Source organism: Fukomys damarensis, unplaced genomic scaffold, assembly GCF_012274545.1.
Source record: "Fukomys damarensis isolate Sample0158 unplaced genomic scaffold, DMR_v1.0_HiC HiC_scaffold_27, whole genome shotgun sequence".
In the NCBI taxonomy this organism is placed as follows: domain Eukaryota; kingdom Metazoa; phylum Chordata; class Mammalia; order Rodentia; family Bathyergidae; genus Fukomys; species Fukomys damarensis.
The window spans coordinates 2,051,846-2,068,477 of record NW_022900939.1 but is presented as its reverse complement, the minus strand read 5'-3'; the positions used below and the strand labels follow the sequence as shown (position 1 = coordinate 2,068,477).

The 16,632-nt window shown below is 50.6% G+C and overlaps 1 protein-coding gene and 5 non-coding genes across 6 annotated transcripts; 3 read left to right on the top strand and 3 right to left on the bottom strand.

Moving 5' to 3' along the window:
- The first annotated feature begins 2,535 nt into the window (after positions 1-2,535).
- On the top strand, positions 2,536-3,471 carry LOC104868346 (olfactory receptor 4D9). Its single transcript, XM_010633099.1, has one exon. It carries the CDS (start codon positions 2,536-2,538, stop codon positions 3,469-3,471), a length of 936 nt encoding a protein of 311 aa, XP_010631401.1.
- A 9,711-nt stretch (positions 3,472-13,182) lies between these two features.
- On the bottom strand, positions 13,183-13,255 carry Trnav-uac. Its single transcript has one exon. It is a non-coding gene; the product is annotated as a tRNA-Val (tRNA).
- Positions 13,256-13,519: 264 nt separating this feature from the next.
- On the bottom strand, positions 13,520-13,592 carry Trnav-uac. Its single transcript has one exon. It is a non-coding gene; the product is annotated as a tRNA-Val (tRNA).
- A 192-nt stretch (positions 13,593-13,784) lies between these two features.
- On the top strand, positions 13,785-13,870 carry Trnar-ucu. The gene is given in 2 exon segments: positions 13,785-13,821; positions 13,835-13,870. It is a non-coding gene; the product is annotated as a tRNA-Arg (tRNA).
- Positions 13,871-15,214: 1,344 nt separating this feature from the next.
- Positions 15,215-15,287, top strand: Trnak-uuu. The gene has a single exon. It is a non-coding gene; the product is annotated as a tRNA-Lys (tRNA).
- Positions 15,288-16,426: 1,139 nt separating this feature from the next.
- Positions 16,427-16,499, bottom strand: Trnak-uuu. The gene has a single exon. It is a non-coding gene; the product is annotated as a tRNA-Lys (tRNA).
- Positions 16,500-16,632: the final 133 nt, after the last annotated feature.

Below are 16,632 nucleotides of genomic sequence, written 5' to 3'. Positions count from 1 at the left end.
CATTGACTATTACAGTTTATTTTCTTCTCTTTTTTTGGTACCGGGGATCGAACTCTGGACCTCCCACTTGCACCACTGAGCTAAATCCCTGGCCGTACAATTTATTTTCTTTCTGTAAATGTTTGTAATATGAATAGCTACATTTACAACTGCATAGAAAAATAAAATTATTTCATGTATGCTTATAAGCAGGTACGTGAGTACAAAGATTGTGGATTTTAGACACGGGTGGGCCTGGTGTCCAAGGAGGCACACACCTGGGACAGCGGGCCGGACGGCCACAGGAAGTCGGGTTCCTGCAGCCTTTAGCTTCCAAAGCAGACGTCCAGCCCTCCCCTCCTTGGAAGCACACTGAGTGCAGGCGAGGTCTCACAGTCACTGTGCTGCGGGCGAATTGCGGAAGTGACAGGAAGCCAGCTCTCGGGCCCCCACATCAGTTTGCACAGCCGGTGCTGTCGCTGGCGATTTCCCACAGCAGATGGGAAGTGGCGAAACCAGCCCTGGAAAAGCCTTCCGAGCAACCCGTAGGGTTCGCCGCAGTGCCCGTGCGGCCCAGGCCGTCGTCCAGCGGAGCTGCGGGTGGCATGGGGTCGGCACATGAGGCACACTCGGGTGAGGGGAGGCCGCCCCTCGCACACACAGCCTTCGCTCCCTTACCCCCACCCCGTTCTCTGCTGACTCCACCACCTGCCAGCCCCTTACGGCCTTAACCGTACACGTCTCGAGGAGGGGGCCTATAACAGAGTCCCCTTTCCCTTGAAAAGACGATTTTAGTGTCATGGAAATGATGGAGGAAGGAATAAAGAAGAAACAAAATGCAGAAAGAAAGAAAAAGAGAGACTCCAAGTCGCGTAGTGGCACATGCGTGACAGGCCAGCGCTCTGGGAGGCTGAGACCAGGAGTGAAAATTTGAGCCCAGCTTGGGCCATTTAGCAGCTTGACAAGACCCTGTTTCAAAATAAAAAATGTGAAGGGCTGAAGAAGTAGCTCCTCGCGAAGGTTCTGGGTTCGGTCCCCAGTGCTGGGTGCCTGGAGGAGACAGGGCAAGGGGAAACGGGGGGCGGAGATGGCAGAGGAGGAGAAGAGGGAGAGCGAGCTGGCACAGGAAACTCTCCCGCTGTCTCAGTGCTCTCCTGAGCAGAGATCCGAGGACCACGAACTCGTTGCTCTGATGCCTAAAGAAAGATCCTAGGCTGAGGCTGCTGTCACCATTCGAACAGCCTCCCCATCCCAGGCTAGCCAGACTCCGGTGCCTGCTTCCTCCGCTGGCCACTGTCCTAGGAGCGACCCGGGGTCTCGCATCCCTGCCCAGCACAGCCGCGAGGCAGCGGCGTAGAACCGGAGTCAGGGGCGAGGGAGCGAGCTCCTGAGTTACTTCTGCGTGATTCAAAAGCCAAATGAAAACAACAGAGATGTTAAAGCCGGAGTCAGGAAAACAACGCATGCGGACAGCAGGGTTACCTGCATGACATGAGTTAGCGCAGACCTCGGGAGATCAAGGCGAAGACTGGAACTGCATAACTAAAAGCCGCTACTGCGAATGTGGGCAGCTCATTACATCTGGCTTTGTATGAAATTCATTCTGCATATTACATAGTGCAAGTCCTTCTCATTGCTGCAAGTATGATATGAATTTAACACAATTTGTTGGGTTTCGTTTTTGTTTTTGGTACCGGGGATTGAACTTGGATCCTTGCACTTGTGAGGCAGGCAGAGGAAACACGGAGCTAAGTCCCTGGACCTTGTTTTTCTTTTCTACTGTTACAGGGTTGTCTGCCTTTTTGTAGTTTGAGGAAATTGTAAATAGTGTGGTTATGATTACTCTAACACGCCCTGGGAGTAGAAATATATACTCTTAGGAGAGATAGATTCTTAGGAAATATATACCCACATAGATATATATATATAGTGTTAGCAGCTATCATCAAACAGCAAAGTGTGGTACCGGTTTTGCACACCCGCCAGCAGTGTGTGGGAGTCCTAACTGCTCCCGTCTTTACCATCACCTACTGTTTTTTGTCTTTTCCGGTTCAGCCTTTCTGGTACTCAGGTAGTGGCACAGTGGCTTCCTGCTGCCATTTTAATTGGCATCTCCAAGTTAACGAAAGAAGTTAAACCGATATATTCTTTTGTGAAGTATTGCTTTCTATCTTTTGCCATTTTGGGTGGAGTCATCTGGGGCTTTTTCAATTGACCTGTAGAAGTTTTATGTGTTCTGAATATAAACCTTACTGGGTGGCAGGCTTTGCGCTGTGTGATTTAGGGCCAGGGATTTAGCTCAATGGCGCCACCACCTGCCTCACAAGTGCAAGGTCCCAAATTCGATCCCTGGTACCCCGCAAAGTGTGACTGAATAGGTTCCCAGGCCCTCACCTCTTTAACAGCAGCACCCCAGCTGCAGGCACAGTGCGTGTTCCTCTTGAGCCTCCCCCTAAAGCCTAAGGACATCAAAAGCGCTGGACTCTGGAGCACCCCGTTTAGTCACTGTGCTGTTGTTTCTCCCAGAGATGCCCTCCAGAAAGGATCTGTGACCCAATGGATCTGGGAAATCGCACCAGAGTGAAAGAAATTCTCTTTCTCGGAATCACTCAGTCCCAAGAGCTGAGCTGGGTCTTGTTCGTCTTCTTGTCTTTGGTGTACATCACGACCCTGCTGGGAAACCTCCTCATCATGGTCACCGTGACCTGCGACTCCCGCCTCCACACCCCCATGTACTTCCTGCTCCGGAACCTCTCCGTTCTTGACATCTGCTTCTCCTCCATCACGGCTCCCAAGGTCCTGATCGACCTTCTGTCAGAGAGAAAGGCCATCTCCTTCAATGGTTGCATCACCCAGATGTTTTTCTTCCACCTCCTTGGTGGGGCAGACGTCTTTTCTCTCTCTGTCATGGCCTTGGATCGCTACGTGGCCATCTCCAGGCCCCTGCACTACGTGACCATCATGAGCAGGGGGCGCTGCGCGGCCCTCATCGCGACCTCCTGGCTGGGTGGCTTTGTCCACTCCATCGTGCAGATTTCCCTCTTGCTCCCTCTCCCCTTCTGTGGGCCCAACGTCCTTGACACTTTCTACTGCGATGTCCCGCAGGTCCTCAAGCTGGCCTGCACTGACACCTTTGCTCTGGAGATCCTGATGATTTCCAACAATGGCCTGGTCAGTTGGCTGATATTCTTCCTTCTCCTTGTGTCCTACGCGGTCATCCTGGCTATGCTGAGGTCTCACACGGGCGAGGGCAGGAGGAAGGCCATCTCCACCTGCACCGCCCACATGACGGTGGTGACCCTGCACTTTGTACCCTGCATCTACGTCTACGCCCGGCCCTTCACCGCCCTCCCCATGGATAAGCCCATCCATGTGACCTTCACGGTCATCTCCCCGCTGCTGAACCCCGTGATCTACACCCTGCGGAACCAGGAAATGAAGGCAGCCATGCAGAAGCTAAAGAAACAGCTAAGTCCTTCAGAAAAGATTTAAGCTGGATAGGGATGAGATAGATAGCCTCAGAATTTAAGGACAGACATTTAACTTACTTTTTCGAGATAGAAAGGAATCACCCTCCTGCCAAAAGCAAAGGAGTCTCTGTGGCTTCCAGGGAGCCCTCAAAAAGCCTGGCCCTGCAACTCGTCCACGTGCTTTAGGGTGAAACCTATTCCTGTTCACTACTCACGTCCAGTTATTCATCCCACAAATATCGACAGAGCACACACTTTGTGCCTGACAATGCTGGGGTTCAGATTGCTGCAAAGAGATGAAAACCACTGCCCTCAGGCAGCACCCCAAATGTATGACTAGACATGAAGCGCCGGGGAGACAATTGTGCACGTTATTTGAGAGCTTCTGGTGGTGTAGACCTTGTGTAGAGGACAAGGACAGAGGACAATCCAAGCAGGAAGACAGGTGTGGAGGGAAAGAACGGTGCACAAGCGTGCCACACACGTGTGAGTGTGAACTGAACGTGGCCACTAAGTGGTGCACTCGTGGGATGTGCTCTTGTGGTTGGCACTTAAACACTGGGGGGAAAGGATTCCCTTCCCAGGCCAGTGGAGCCCGGCTTTCCCAGGGCGTCCGTAGCAGACTAATGGTGAACTTGTGATGCCCAGCTGAACCGAATCAGCGTGGTCTGAATGTGGAGGATCCACCTGAGGATCGTTACCAATAGCGGTAAAAAGAGACCCGGAGGGGAAGATGGGGCTGTTGATTTTTCTAGGAGAAGCTTGGTGCGGGTGGTTTTCCTGATGGAACTAGGTTGTTCTTGTCAGAGCTCGGGGCCTCCCTGACACTGGGAATGGCTGCTGCTTCAATCAGGGGAGCTCTCATCTTTACTGTGTGCATCACTTCCTGCTCCAATGTGGATCCCTCAGCCTGGTGAGATCCTTCATCTCATGAGCACAGATTTTCTGGCTTCTACCCCTGGCCTTTGGGCCTTCCAGGTGCAGATCCTCGATACCGACAAGCATGAGACATTGCTGTGGGCTCCAGGCCACTGGCTGGACTCGAGGGGGCACTGCCTTGGGCTCCAAGCCTTTCGCCGGACTCGTGTGGGAAGCTGCTGGGATCCGGGCCGGGGCTGGATTCTTTGGGCCCTTAGTGTGTCGTTAATCTCTCTTGCACTCCTTTGCATTTGGCTTTTCGAGTAATTATCATAAAACAATCTTATAAACTATGTGTCCTGTAGTTAGTGATTCCCTTGCCAACGCCCTGACTGCAGCAGCGTCTGTGCCCGCGCGAATCTGCAGCACGGCGGCCTCTAACAAGAGGACAGGGAAGGGTGCTGAGAAGGGTTACCTAACACTCGGGCCACGAGGAGGCGCTGTTCAGTCAGGGCCGCAGGCTTCTGCCTGGGCCTCGGTTTCTCTCCAGATCCCCAGAATCCGCTCCATTCCCCAGACAGAGAAGGGAGGGGAGAGGAAGCTTTAGAGAGCCACAGGTGTCCCCACGGCCAGTCCTGGAAATGGAGTGCTTTGGGCCCCGTTCCTGTTGGTTGCGCAGCCTCACCTGGCTGCAAGGAAGCCTGGAGAGCGGGAGAGGCTGTGCTCCCCGAATCCGGGGCTCTCGCCATGTGGGAAGCCAGCCATGGCCCACTGGCTTTTTGAAAGACAACATTTGTTCCTTTTTAAGGACTGCACGTGTTAAACCTGTTTTGACCCTGCAAGGGAGAAACTCAGACAGCCAAAGATCTGTAGGAGTCAGGTGCTTCCTGTTAAAGATCTGACGTTCTCTGTAGGAGTCAGGTGTTGTAACTCCATTTTGTTAAGTTCCTCCACCTATTTGGGAATCATGATTATTAGTTGCAAGTGTTGTTAATTTGTTTTTCTTGAGCCTGCTTTCTCTTGCCCGTGTGAACCCTCGTTCCCGTGGAGCGGGTGTTGAGGTTACTATGGTAATCCTAGCCCATAATAGTTCGGTCTTTTCCTTTAAAAGGCTGATGCCCGCCTGCAATAAACGTCGCCTTCATCAGACTCTTGTCTTGGTGTCCTTCCTTTCTCTCTGCCCCATCTCCACCCCGCTGCTCTTTCAGGTTTGAGGCACTGCTGGACAGTGCTCTGCATCGCCGGTTTGCAACATCGCCACACGACCGACTCACCCCTGCCAATCTCCACCGGAAAGGCGACAAGGAGCAAGACATTACTTCTAGAAGGATCTTTCTCAGTATTGGGAATCAAACCCAGACTCAAGCACTCCATCAAGGAGCTGCTTCTCCAGCCTGCTTGGTTAGTTGGTTGGGTTTTGGTTTTGGGGTTTTTGTAGATAGAGACTCACACTAAATTGCCCAGGCTGGAAATCCTTCTGCCTGAGCCTCCCATGTAGCTGACACTACAGGTGTGCACCTCCGTGCCCAGTTTAGGATCGTGCTGGGCCAGGGATGTAGCTCGTTGGTGCCACCACCTGCCTTGCGAGTTCAAGGTGCTGAGTTCGATCCCGGGTACCAAAAAAGAAAAAATTATTCTGATGCATAGATTTGTTTGCTGGAAGGAGTAGTATTGGAGCCCCAGGAATCACAGAGACCCAAACTGAAACGACTGTTATGGCGAGCCATTATGGTGAGCCTTGACACAGGCCTAGCCATGACTGAACTTTGAGTCACCTCGCTGGCACGGAGGTGCTCTCGCCCATAGCCACGGGTGAGTTCAGCTAGTAGCAGATGTAACCCATAATGGTCGTTATTGTTTCCCTCTGGAATGTGTGGGCGGTACCCTCGCTCCCTCGCTCCCGTGCAGCCCTCGCTCCCATGCAGCTGGAGAGTATAAAAGGGCGAGGTTCTATAATAAAGCAAGCAACTGAAGAAGAAAGGTGCCTCCCGTCTCTGTGTCCTCATCCTTTCAGGTTTAGGACCTGCTGGCAGGATCCTGACGTCGCGGCTCGCGACAGACTGTGATAAGGAAAAATTTTTAATTTAAAGGGAGGGGAGGGGAGGTGGCTGAAGAAAACCCGGGTTTAGCATGGCATGGACTGGAACTGGGGAGTTGAGTCTTCAAGGAAGACTGGTCCTTCCCCGAGGGCAGCCGTCTCAAAAGACAAGTGCCGTTGCTCTACTGACGCAGAAACCCCTTTAGAAATGAAGGTCTTCTCTGTCAGCTGCCCTTTCCTGTGTCGTGCTGTGTTCAGTTCTCTCTGCACCATTCAGCGATGTTCTGAACTATTTCCCAGTGCTAGATGGACCTCTGCAGCGCTGAAACTCCAACGACGGCAGTGAGTGACACCTTGGACCGATCCATCCAGCTCCTGAGTACCGTGCTGTTCTGGGCTCTGGGCTCCCAGCTCCCCCCACCCCCTGGGGTATTCTGCAATGACGACTTTTTCTCTCTGTCTCTCTTGACTCTGCCTCAGCCAACACCTTGGTGACCATGTAGAATTCTAAGTGACCTAAGACCTGCACAGCACTTACGTTCTCAAGTGTAGGCATTTTACTGTGGGCATACGTGAAATAACTTCATCGAATATAGCGAGGAAAAGCAGCAGTCACGCAGGAGAAATCTGCTCTTTCAACATATCAAGTGAAGTTTTGCATTAATTTATATTTTTATTCTGGTAGAGATATTTTCTTCAAGAACAATTAGACATTAAACAAATTCTAGTTTTACCTATCCAGTTTACATGTATAATACTTGGTCCTACCCTCTCCTTTTTTTCTATAAAGGGATGACTGATTTTAAATTCCCACAGTAATTTACACAAGTATCTGTACACCCAAACTGGCTGGCTTAGGAGTGATCTTGCCATTCTTAAAGTCTTTGAGAAATTCAGGAAAGATTCAAGTGACTTCTGCTTAGTTTTGACGGGGCTAATGTGATCAGCAACATAGAAAGTCACAGGCACCAAACATTGTACTAGAGAGACCTACATAGTTTTGTTGTCGTTGTTGTATTGCCTGCCATTCGAATGTGAAAGAAACTGTCAACATAGATTTTGAAAAAAAAGATTTTTGTCCAATAAAACAGACTACAAGTTCAGTCCTATACTGCTAACCTATTGCTGTAGGACATAGTACCCTAAAATTCAGCAGCTTAAACCAATCCCAGTTTCCCCAGGTTGTGTGGACCATGGGTCTGGGCATGGACCCTCACAAGACCACTGTCCGGAGAGAGCTGGGATCCTGAGCTTCCGGTGGGAAAGCTCTCATAGAAGTTCTCACACACGGCTGTCGGTACTCTACTCAGCAATGAGTCTCCAGGTCAGCGGTTTGCACTGGTGTTTACCCCTCGTCCAAAGGCACCCGCTTGAGTATTTATAATAATTATAACTGATATTATCATGTACTTTAAGTATAGATATTTACTTTTATTTCATTATTAATAGTATTTTATAATTCAGTACGTCCATCATGTGTTCCAACAATCATAATAAATGCATGCATCAGGCTGACGACCTTGTCTAGGGGTCAGGTTTTTATAACAAGCATGCTGAAAAACCGTGCCAACGCTCAGTTTCCTGTTAGGTTTTACTTGGGGGTGAGTACGATAGGAGAACCGTCTCCCCGGTGCAATGCTTTGTAACCACTAGGTGGAGCCATTCCTTTTCCGTGTTCCTCCCTTTGGCCGACCTACAGGAACCTAAGGCTTTACTTCTAACGCTTGGGGCCTGTGTCTCAGCGGTGTCTACCTTGAATATCCATCTTACCGGGATCCGGAGGAGAGCTTTGCGGATGCTCCCCTGAGGTACTTCCGGGGCAGCCCTATAGGGCCCTAGCTATCACAGTCGGATGTTCCCCTGGAGCATCCTATTCTTGGGGACAGGGGTCCCACATTTCAGGGGCATAAGAATCTTCTCACGATTTAATGAAAATGCAAAGTCCCAGGCACTCTCTCCAGGAGGTTTCAATAGTTTTCTGACAGATGCGGTGCATCTGCATTCCGTGCTAGGAGCAGGCCCCAAATCTGCCCCACGCCCTCCCCTCCCCTCCCGTCCTGACCGAGGCTGTCTGTGGGCACACTTCGAAAAACCCTGCTCCGTGTCACCATTTTTCAAACTGAAGATCCCAAAATACGACAAAATGTAATACTGTTTTAGTAGGCCTGGACCTGCAACTTTTCCACTGTTTTTGTTTGTTTGTTTGTTTTTGTTTTGTTTGAGACAGGGTCTCACTCTGTAGTTGAGACTGACCTGGAACTCACTATGTAGCCCAGGCTGGTCTCAAACTCACAGCAATCCTCCTGCCTCAGCCTCCCCAGTGCTGGGATTACAGGTGTGCGCCACCACGCCCAGCTGTTTTATTTTTTTAATGAAACAAGTCTAGAGTGGAAAAACCATAGAATTCGAGTGAATTTTTTTTTCCAAAAAAATCAAGAAGCAACCTATGAAATGGGGGAGAATATTTGCAAGCTGGAGAGCCGACTGGGAATCAATATCCAAAATATATAGGAGCCTCAGTACAATAGCAAGTAGACACACACAGAGAACCTAATTAAGATGGGCTGAGGGCAGGAACAGACATTTTTTCAAAAGGAGATGCACAAATAAATGTTCAACATCACTAGTGGTTGGATAAATACAAATTAAAACCATAGTCTGGGATCATCGAACTGAGGAAAGATAACAAATGTTGGCCAAGATATGGGCAAAAGGAAACCCTCATATGGTGTGGATAGGACAGTAAAGTGGTACAGCGGCATCTCAGAAAGTTAGACACAGAAGTGCCATGTGGTCCAGCAATTCCACTGCTGTGTTTGTACCCAGAAGAAATAAAAATCCACATATCCAAAAGTTATCTGCAATTGCATGTTCATCAGCATTAGTGACAACTAACAAGATGTCTGAGTCCATCTCATTTGGGAGGACAGCTCGCCTCATTAACCTGGCTTCTTCATCTAGAAGAAAAATCCCAGAGGTGGTGTCTCTGGGAATAGTTGAGGCCTCCACGTGTTGTGTGACAGGTTCTAATATCAGGGAAGGGACAGAGATAGCATCCAAATGACCACAACAGTGAAACCACTTCTAGACCATCGAGGGTGTAAGTCTGCAGGGTGATCCATGTTCGTGACAGCCTTGTAGCCACAGAAATCCCTATTCCCGGGGCAGGGGGCATCTTATTTCTTACTTTCTTCATTATAGGTATTCCTCATGTGATGTCTGAATTCTATTCCTGTGGCCAGGTTGTTAAGTTAATCGGTCGCTAAATGAGCTGTCCTATATAGTATGCATATTATAATATTCAGAACAAAGGTCAAAGAAACTCCAAATGGATGATGTTACTCTCAGTTGCAGAACTCTTTACCCAATACTATAATGGATAACAGAACATAAAACACAAAACTACAGTACTATATTATATAGTACCATCAGCAAAAATTATAGTACTGTATAAACAGGGTGTACTGTACCAAAAAAAGACATTGAGGCTCTATAAACAAGATATACAGAACAATACCAAAAAGTAGACAGCCTTCAAGTCCTAAATCTGAAAAGCATGGTTCAGTCATAAGTCTGAACAGTCATTTAACAGCTACATCATTAATGAGGAACATCTGTATTTTCTTCTGAATGAACATTTAAAAAGACTTATTTCAAGCTCTGCTATGTTTTATTCTGCATGACCTAGACTGTTATTAAGACTTTCAACAGAATTCTTTAAAACTAACTTGTGAGCTTTTCATTTTTAAGATTTTATTTTGGTTCTTTTTCATTGTCTTCATCTCTCTGCCCTGCCCTGCTGTGTTATAGTCATAACAACTCAAAGAAAAATCAATGAAATTACAGGAATATGTCCATGTCTTTCAATAACTGATCTCAATTCTCCAAAATTAAAGACTGGCAGAATGTATTAAAAAACAAGACTCAACAATGTACCACCTACAAGAAACTCACCTCACCTGTAAAGACAGACTGAAAGTGAGAGAGCAGAAAAATGATATTGCAAGCAAGTGAAATGTAAAAACAAGCAGAAGTAGCAAGACTTATATCTGACCCCACCCCCCAAAAAATACTTTAAGAAAAAACTTTAAAAGGGAAAAAGAGGTCACTATATAATGTCAGACCTGAAATCTTCAAAATATTAGAGGAAAAACTTAAAATATTGGCACACACCATGGTTTCTTGGGTAGAACTCCAAAAGCACAGAACACAGAAGGGAAATTAACAAATAGGATAACACCAGACCAAAAGCTTCTGTACAACAAAGGAAACAGAGAAAGAGACAGACTACAGAATGGGAGAAAACATGGTACATGCTTGACATTCATTTGACAGAGGATTAATACCCAGAATATATAAAGAACCCAAAAAAGCTAAAAACAAAAGAAGTAATGTAAGTTTTTTAAATGGGAAAAAGATCTAAAGAAACACTTCTCAAAAGAAGAAACACATTGCTGCCTGCCTCTCAAGCGCAAGAGCCTGAATTCGATCCCTGCATCAAGGAGGAAGAGGAAGAAATACAAGACAAAATGCTATTAGCCATTAGAGGACAAGTCTAAGCTACAATGAGAGTCCATCTCACCCATTTAGAATGGCTATTATCCAAAGAAAAGTAAAAAGTAACAAGTGCTGCTGAAAATGTGAAGCAAAAGTAACTTTTATGCATTGCTGAGGATAATGTAACTTAGTATAGACATTAGGGTAAGCAATATGGAGGTTCTTCAAAAACTAGTGACAGGGCCAGGGATTTAGCTCAGTGGTTCCACCGCCTGCCTCACAAGGACTTGAATTAGATCCCAGCACCATGTGATGCAGCTCTTGTGCTCCTGAGTATACCAAAGGACTGAGGCCAGCCTACCAAAGAGATGCTTACATACACAAAGACCGTATACATGCCCAGCAACTTCCCCTGTAGCCAAGATAATAATCACCCTAGGCGCAAAGTAGCAGGATACAAAATCAGCACTCAAAAATCCATAGCAGTTCCTTAACACGACTAATGGATCTACTAAGAAAGAAATTAGGAGAGCAACACCAATCACAACAGTTTGCAGAAAAATTAAATATCTAGAAGTTAACATATTAAAGGAAGTAGATGACCTGTATAACAATAACCATCGTGCCCTGAGAAGGAGTAACACGTCACTGGAAAACGGAAAGAACCAGGCAGGGTGGCCCAGGCCTGCAATCCTGGCACGTGGGAGGCTGAGGACAGAGGATCGCTATGAGTTCAAGGTCAGCCGGAGCTACATAGCGAGACCCTCAAAAATGTTTTTCAAAAGACATCCCCCGTTCCCAATAAAGAGCAAAATAAATATATGATCCTTGTGATTTCGAGACCAGCCCGGGCTACATAGTGAGTTCCGGGTCAGTCTCAACTGCATAGCGAGACCCCGTCTCAAACTAAAGAAAAACTAAAGAAAAAACACAGAATTCTCAGCGTGCCCTGGCCCTCCGCTGCGTGGGTGAAGACAGCACTGTGACGGCAGCCCGGGCGCCCCGCCGGCCACCGCCCTGTGCTGGATCCGCAGCCCCGGAACTTGGAAAGACTCGGCTCTGCCTCGGGAGCCCCTTCCCACGGGCTGTGCCTCGGGCCCATCCTCGCCAGCCACGGGCCCGGGAGCCCCACGGTGCAGATCTCGTGTTGTGGCGCTGCCCGTGGGCCTGCAGAGTGCTTTTTCGTGGTTCCGGCGAGCTTCGCTCCTGCCCGGACACGCGGGCCTCTTCGGCCTTCTGTCTCCCGAGGGCCTCCTTCGGGAGGCGCCTTCTCAGGTGCGGCCCGTTTCCTCTGTAGCTGTTGGTTTCATTATTCGTGAATTACAAGGGCTTTTTAAATAAATACTGAATACAAGCCTTTTATCAGGTGAGCCTCTTACGAATATTATTTTTCAATTCGTGACTTCTTTTCCTTGAATAGTGTCTCTTTAGAGAAGTGTTTAATTTTGATGAAATCAGATGCATTAATGTTTTAGTGTATGGGTCATCTTTTGTGCCATATTTAAGAAATATTAAGAATATTTAAGAATTTCTCCCTGACCAACAGTCACACGCATGTTTTTCCTCCATCTTCCTGCATAAGAAACACAGCTTCGGGTTTTCCAGACTCGTCCTGAGCTGTGGACGGAGCAAGGGCCAGAGCACTTGTGGGCCGCAGCCCGGAGCTCAGGGCCCCGCCGCAAAAACAGCAAAGCACAAGGAAAAAAAAAAAGACAAAAACCTAGATTTCAAGGAGAAAACACGAAGCCGGGCTTGGTGGCACACGCCTGTAATCCCAGCACTCTGGAGGCTGAGGCAGGAGGATCGCTATGAGTTCGAGACCAGCTTGGGCTACACAGTGAGTTCCAGGTCAGTCTCAACCGCATAGCGAGACCCTGTCTCAAAAAACAAAAACAAAAACAAAAACAAAAAAAAAGAGAAAAAAAGAAATCATGAAAAATAGAATGGAAAATTGGACAAAGGAGTTTGAAGGAAGACACTTGGAGGGCTTCGTATGTCTTGTGCCTGGTGCTAGCTTACTTTTAATGTACTTTTAATTGCAGTAAGCGGGGTCCCGGCTTCCAAGGCGGCCCGCGCGGAATCGCGAGGAAGACAGGAGCGGAATGAGACCAACTCCAACAGTAGCCGCGGGAATGTTGCACCTCCGTAGAGCCGCCACGAGAGGGCAGCGGCGAGCCGCAGGCTACCCGAGCGCCCCGAGAACTGGCCGGTGCAGTCGGGCGGCAAGCGCGGAAAGAAGCGAAGAGGGCGGCTAGCGCGTCTCCAGTTGGACGTAACAAAATGTGGCCTTTTAACCTACATGGTGTGATTCTCCCCTAAAAAAATGGAAACCCCAAGCAGTGGTTCCACTGGGGCTCGAACCCAGGACCTTCTGCGTGTAAAGCAGACGTGATAACCGCTACACTATGGAACCGTGCACAAGGGACCGATTCAATTTCCAGGCATTTAAGAGGCACGCGGTGACGTACTGTGCAGGAGTAGACAAATTACCCTGGGACCACGCGGAGTGGGGCCTAGGAACAGAGCCCGACGACGAGGGGCGCGGTGCGATCTGGGCCTGGCGCCACCGGGAAACAGAACCCGGCAGCACCTCCAGATTCCTAACGAAACCCAGAACCCCAAGATCGCAAAAGGAGCCTGCAGTACGCAGCACTCTCAAAACGCAAACACTCCCTGATGGTTCCACTGGGGGTCGAACCCAGGACCTTCTGCGTGTAAAGCAGACGTGATAACCACTACACTATGGAACCGCATTGGACTTCATCTCTTCCTGGCATAGTAATTCCGCACGCAGCCCTCAGCCCGCGCCCAGAATAGGCCCTTCCCGGCTTTCCGCGTCGCTCCAGGCTCCGGGCTCCTCCGCCGAACGCCGGCGGGGCCCGGGACGAGAACGCGCGCCCGCCACGGAGCTGTATGCAGCGCGACACAAGCTTAAAATGTCTGGCTCTGTGGCGCAATGGATAGCGCATTGGACTTCTAGACAGACGGAGGCATTCAAAGGTTGTGGGTTCGAGTCCCACCAGAGTCGCTTTTGTTTTGACAAAGTAGAGATAAAATTAAAAATAGCGGAACCCTGTGATCTTCCCTGGTAAGGGCCCTAGTTAGGGAGAGAGGCCGACGCTACAGCGAGGGAGAGGCCCCCGAGTTCGGGGTGCAGGGACCCCCACCCCCGTCTCCTCCATCGCTTTCGCGAGGCTCTAATTTCTAGGGACCAATCCGAAACGTCAGCGAGATACGATCGAGGTCACTCGGGCTGACTTCGGTTGTTTCCTGCTGATCTCTCGATCCGAAATCCCCGAATTGTTCGGAAACTCCAATCCCTGGTGCCCGAGCCTGCTCGGCAGGAAAACGCCGCTCCGCCGGCCACCCGAGTGGCCGAGCGGTTAGGGCGTCGGGCTTCGGGCCCAACCCCTTGGGTTCGAACCCCGCTTCCCGGGTTCCCAGCTGGGCTCTCAGCGTGCAAATGTCGGAGTCTCAATCTGAACACTCACTGGGTCCCTTTGGCCGGGTTAGAACCCAGGGTCACGACCTCCACGGCGAGCGGCTGCAGGGCCGGGAGGAGGAGCCGGCCGGGCGGCGGGAGGAGGCTTCGGCTTCGGGAGGACTCGGCCCCGCTCTGCGCCCTCCTGCTAGGCTGGAGTTGAAGTTCTGGGGGCCCGGGCCTGGCCTCCGAGGCTGAGGGATACGAGTGTTTGTGTGTGGGGTCGGCGGGGACGGAGCTTGCTGTGACTTTCCAGGACCGGCCGCTTCTCTGCCGATCGCTCAGAAATCGCAGCCTCTGCGAAGCTCGGATCCGAGTGGAGCCGGCCGGTCCCAGGGCGCGGGGTCAAGGACGGACCGCGCTTTCCCCGGTCAGTCTCGGCGCCCCCGTCCCGGCCCCTGTGGAGTGCTTTGGTCTGCAGACACTGCAGGCTGCCAAGTCATCGTGAGGAATTTCAATCTCCTGTTTGCTGAGCTGTGTTGGGATTGTGGCTTATTTACAAAAGTTCTTTGTTTAAGTCATCCTTGATCAAGATGTTTGTTCTGGGATGGCGACATTACTTTTATGGTTACTCCCTGCCTAAAGTTTATTCCCCTAATAATGATCAAAATATACTATAATCATGATCTTATAACTTCTTATTTCTATCAAATTAATATAATTAACAGGATATATAAAGGAAGGTTTTTTATAAAAGCTTTAGACCTTCTCCCAAGATAATAAAGAAGCTTCAAAAAAATCCTAAATATTACATACTTTCTTACTAACAAACAACTCGCGACAGGCCCCGTCTGCTGCACCGCCGCCTCGGCCACCCGGGAAGGACTCTCGCAGGAAGAGAGCGGGCCACCTTGGGCCGCGGTTAGGCGGAGGGCGACAGCACTTCACAAGGCCCGGATAGCTCAGTCGGTAGAGCATCAGACTTTTAATCTGAGGGTCCAGGGTTCAAGTCCCTGTTCGGGCGGAACCTATTTTAAAATCCACTCCACTCCGGGAGTTCACAGGCGAGAGGAGACACTGCCAGAAGGTTCCTCCTTGTCTTTGGGTCATTTTTCCCCTTACAACTGACACGCGGTACTTTTCTATTCAAAACTTCAGTAAACACAGAGCCACAGAAAGAGCTCGGCCGACAAAAGCCTCCTGAAACGCGGGATCGAACCAGAGACCTTCGACCTCCAGTCTAATGCGCTCCCAACTGAGCTATTTCATCAAGGACGGGAGCGTCCTTCTCCCCGCCAATGGCAAAGTTAAAGAATAAGAATTCGCTTCCCTTCCGAGTTCTGCCTCCCAACGCGTGCCGTTGGGGCTGCGGGGCGAGAAGAGCGAGGAGGAAGACCGGCCCGGGGCTCGCGGGGACTCCGAGGTCCCCCCCTCCGTCCCCAGGCCCGCGGCGCCCCATCCTCGGCCCGGCACCGAACCAGGCCTGCCAGGCACCGGGCCGCGATCCGGGCTGAGGCGGAGCCACCTCCTCGGCTGAAAGAACTGAGGAGGGAGGCGGAGAGGACAGGGGAAGCGAAGAGAGAGGAAGAAGGAGGGGAGGAGGAGGAAGAGAGGGGTACGAGGAAGAGGACGAAGAGGAGGAGGGGGAGGAAAAGAATGGGATGGACGAGGAAGAGGAAGAAGACAAGGAGGAGCAAGAGGAGGAGGAGGAGGAAGAAGCGGGGAGAACGTCGAGCCGCCCGGCCGGTCCTCCGGGATAGGAGCGCACCGCAGGGCCTTGGCACCTGCCGGCCGACCGCTGCACTGCGCAGGGCTCCTGGATCCGGGCGTGCTCTCCGCACCGGCCCTCTCCTGACTCCTGTCTCTCTTTTGTTTCGTCGCGGGGTGGAAAGCTCTTTGATGCTGGTGACCGCCTGTGTCACTGCCCGCTTTCAGGCACCCGACTGGGCAGAAGCGTGCGTGGCTGTCCTGGCTCCCAGGGCTACGCGGTGGGAGCGGCCTCTTCCCCTCCGGAGGAAGCCGGGCTCCGGACCCAGGGGACCCGGGCGAGGAGCCCCGGTGGCCATCGCGGATGCGAACACTGCTTTCTCTAAATGCCGCAGGCACAGGTACACCCCAACACCGGCTCCCATTGTGCAAAACGACTGTTAAAAGAAGAACCTGCGCCCGAACAGGGACTTGAACCCTGGACCCTCAGATTAAAAGTCTGATGCTCTACCGACTGAGCTACCCGGGCCCACGCTGTTCACTTTTGCCTCAGTGCCTCAAGAGTGTTCCGGTTCTCTCTGCGAACCCGCAGGCGTCCTCCCGGCCGGCTCTGGACCCCGCCCTACCCCGAGATCCCTTCGGTTCAGAAGCCGCGAGCCGCG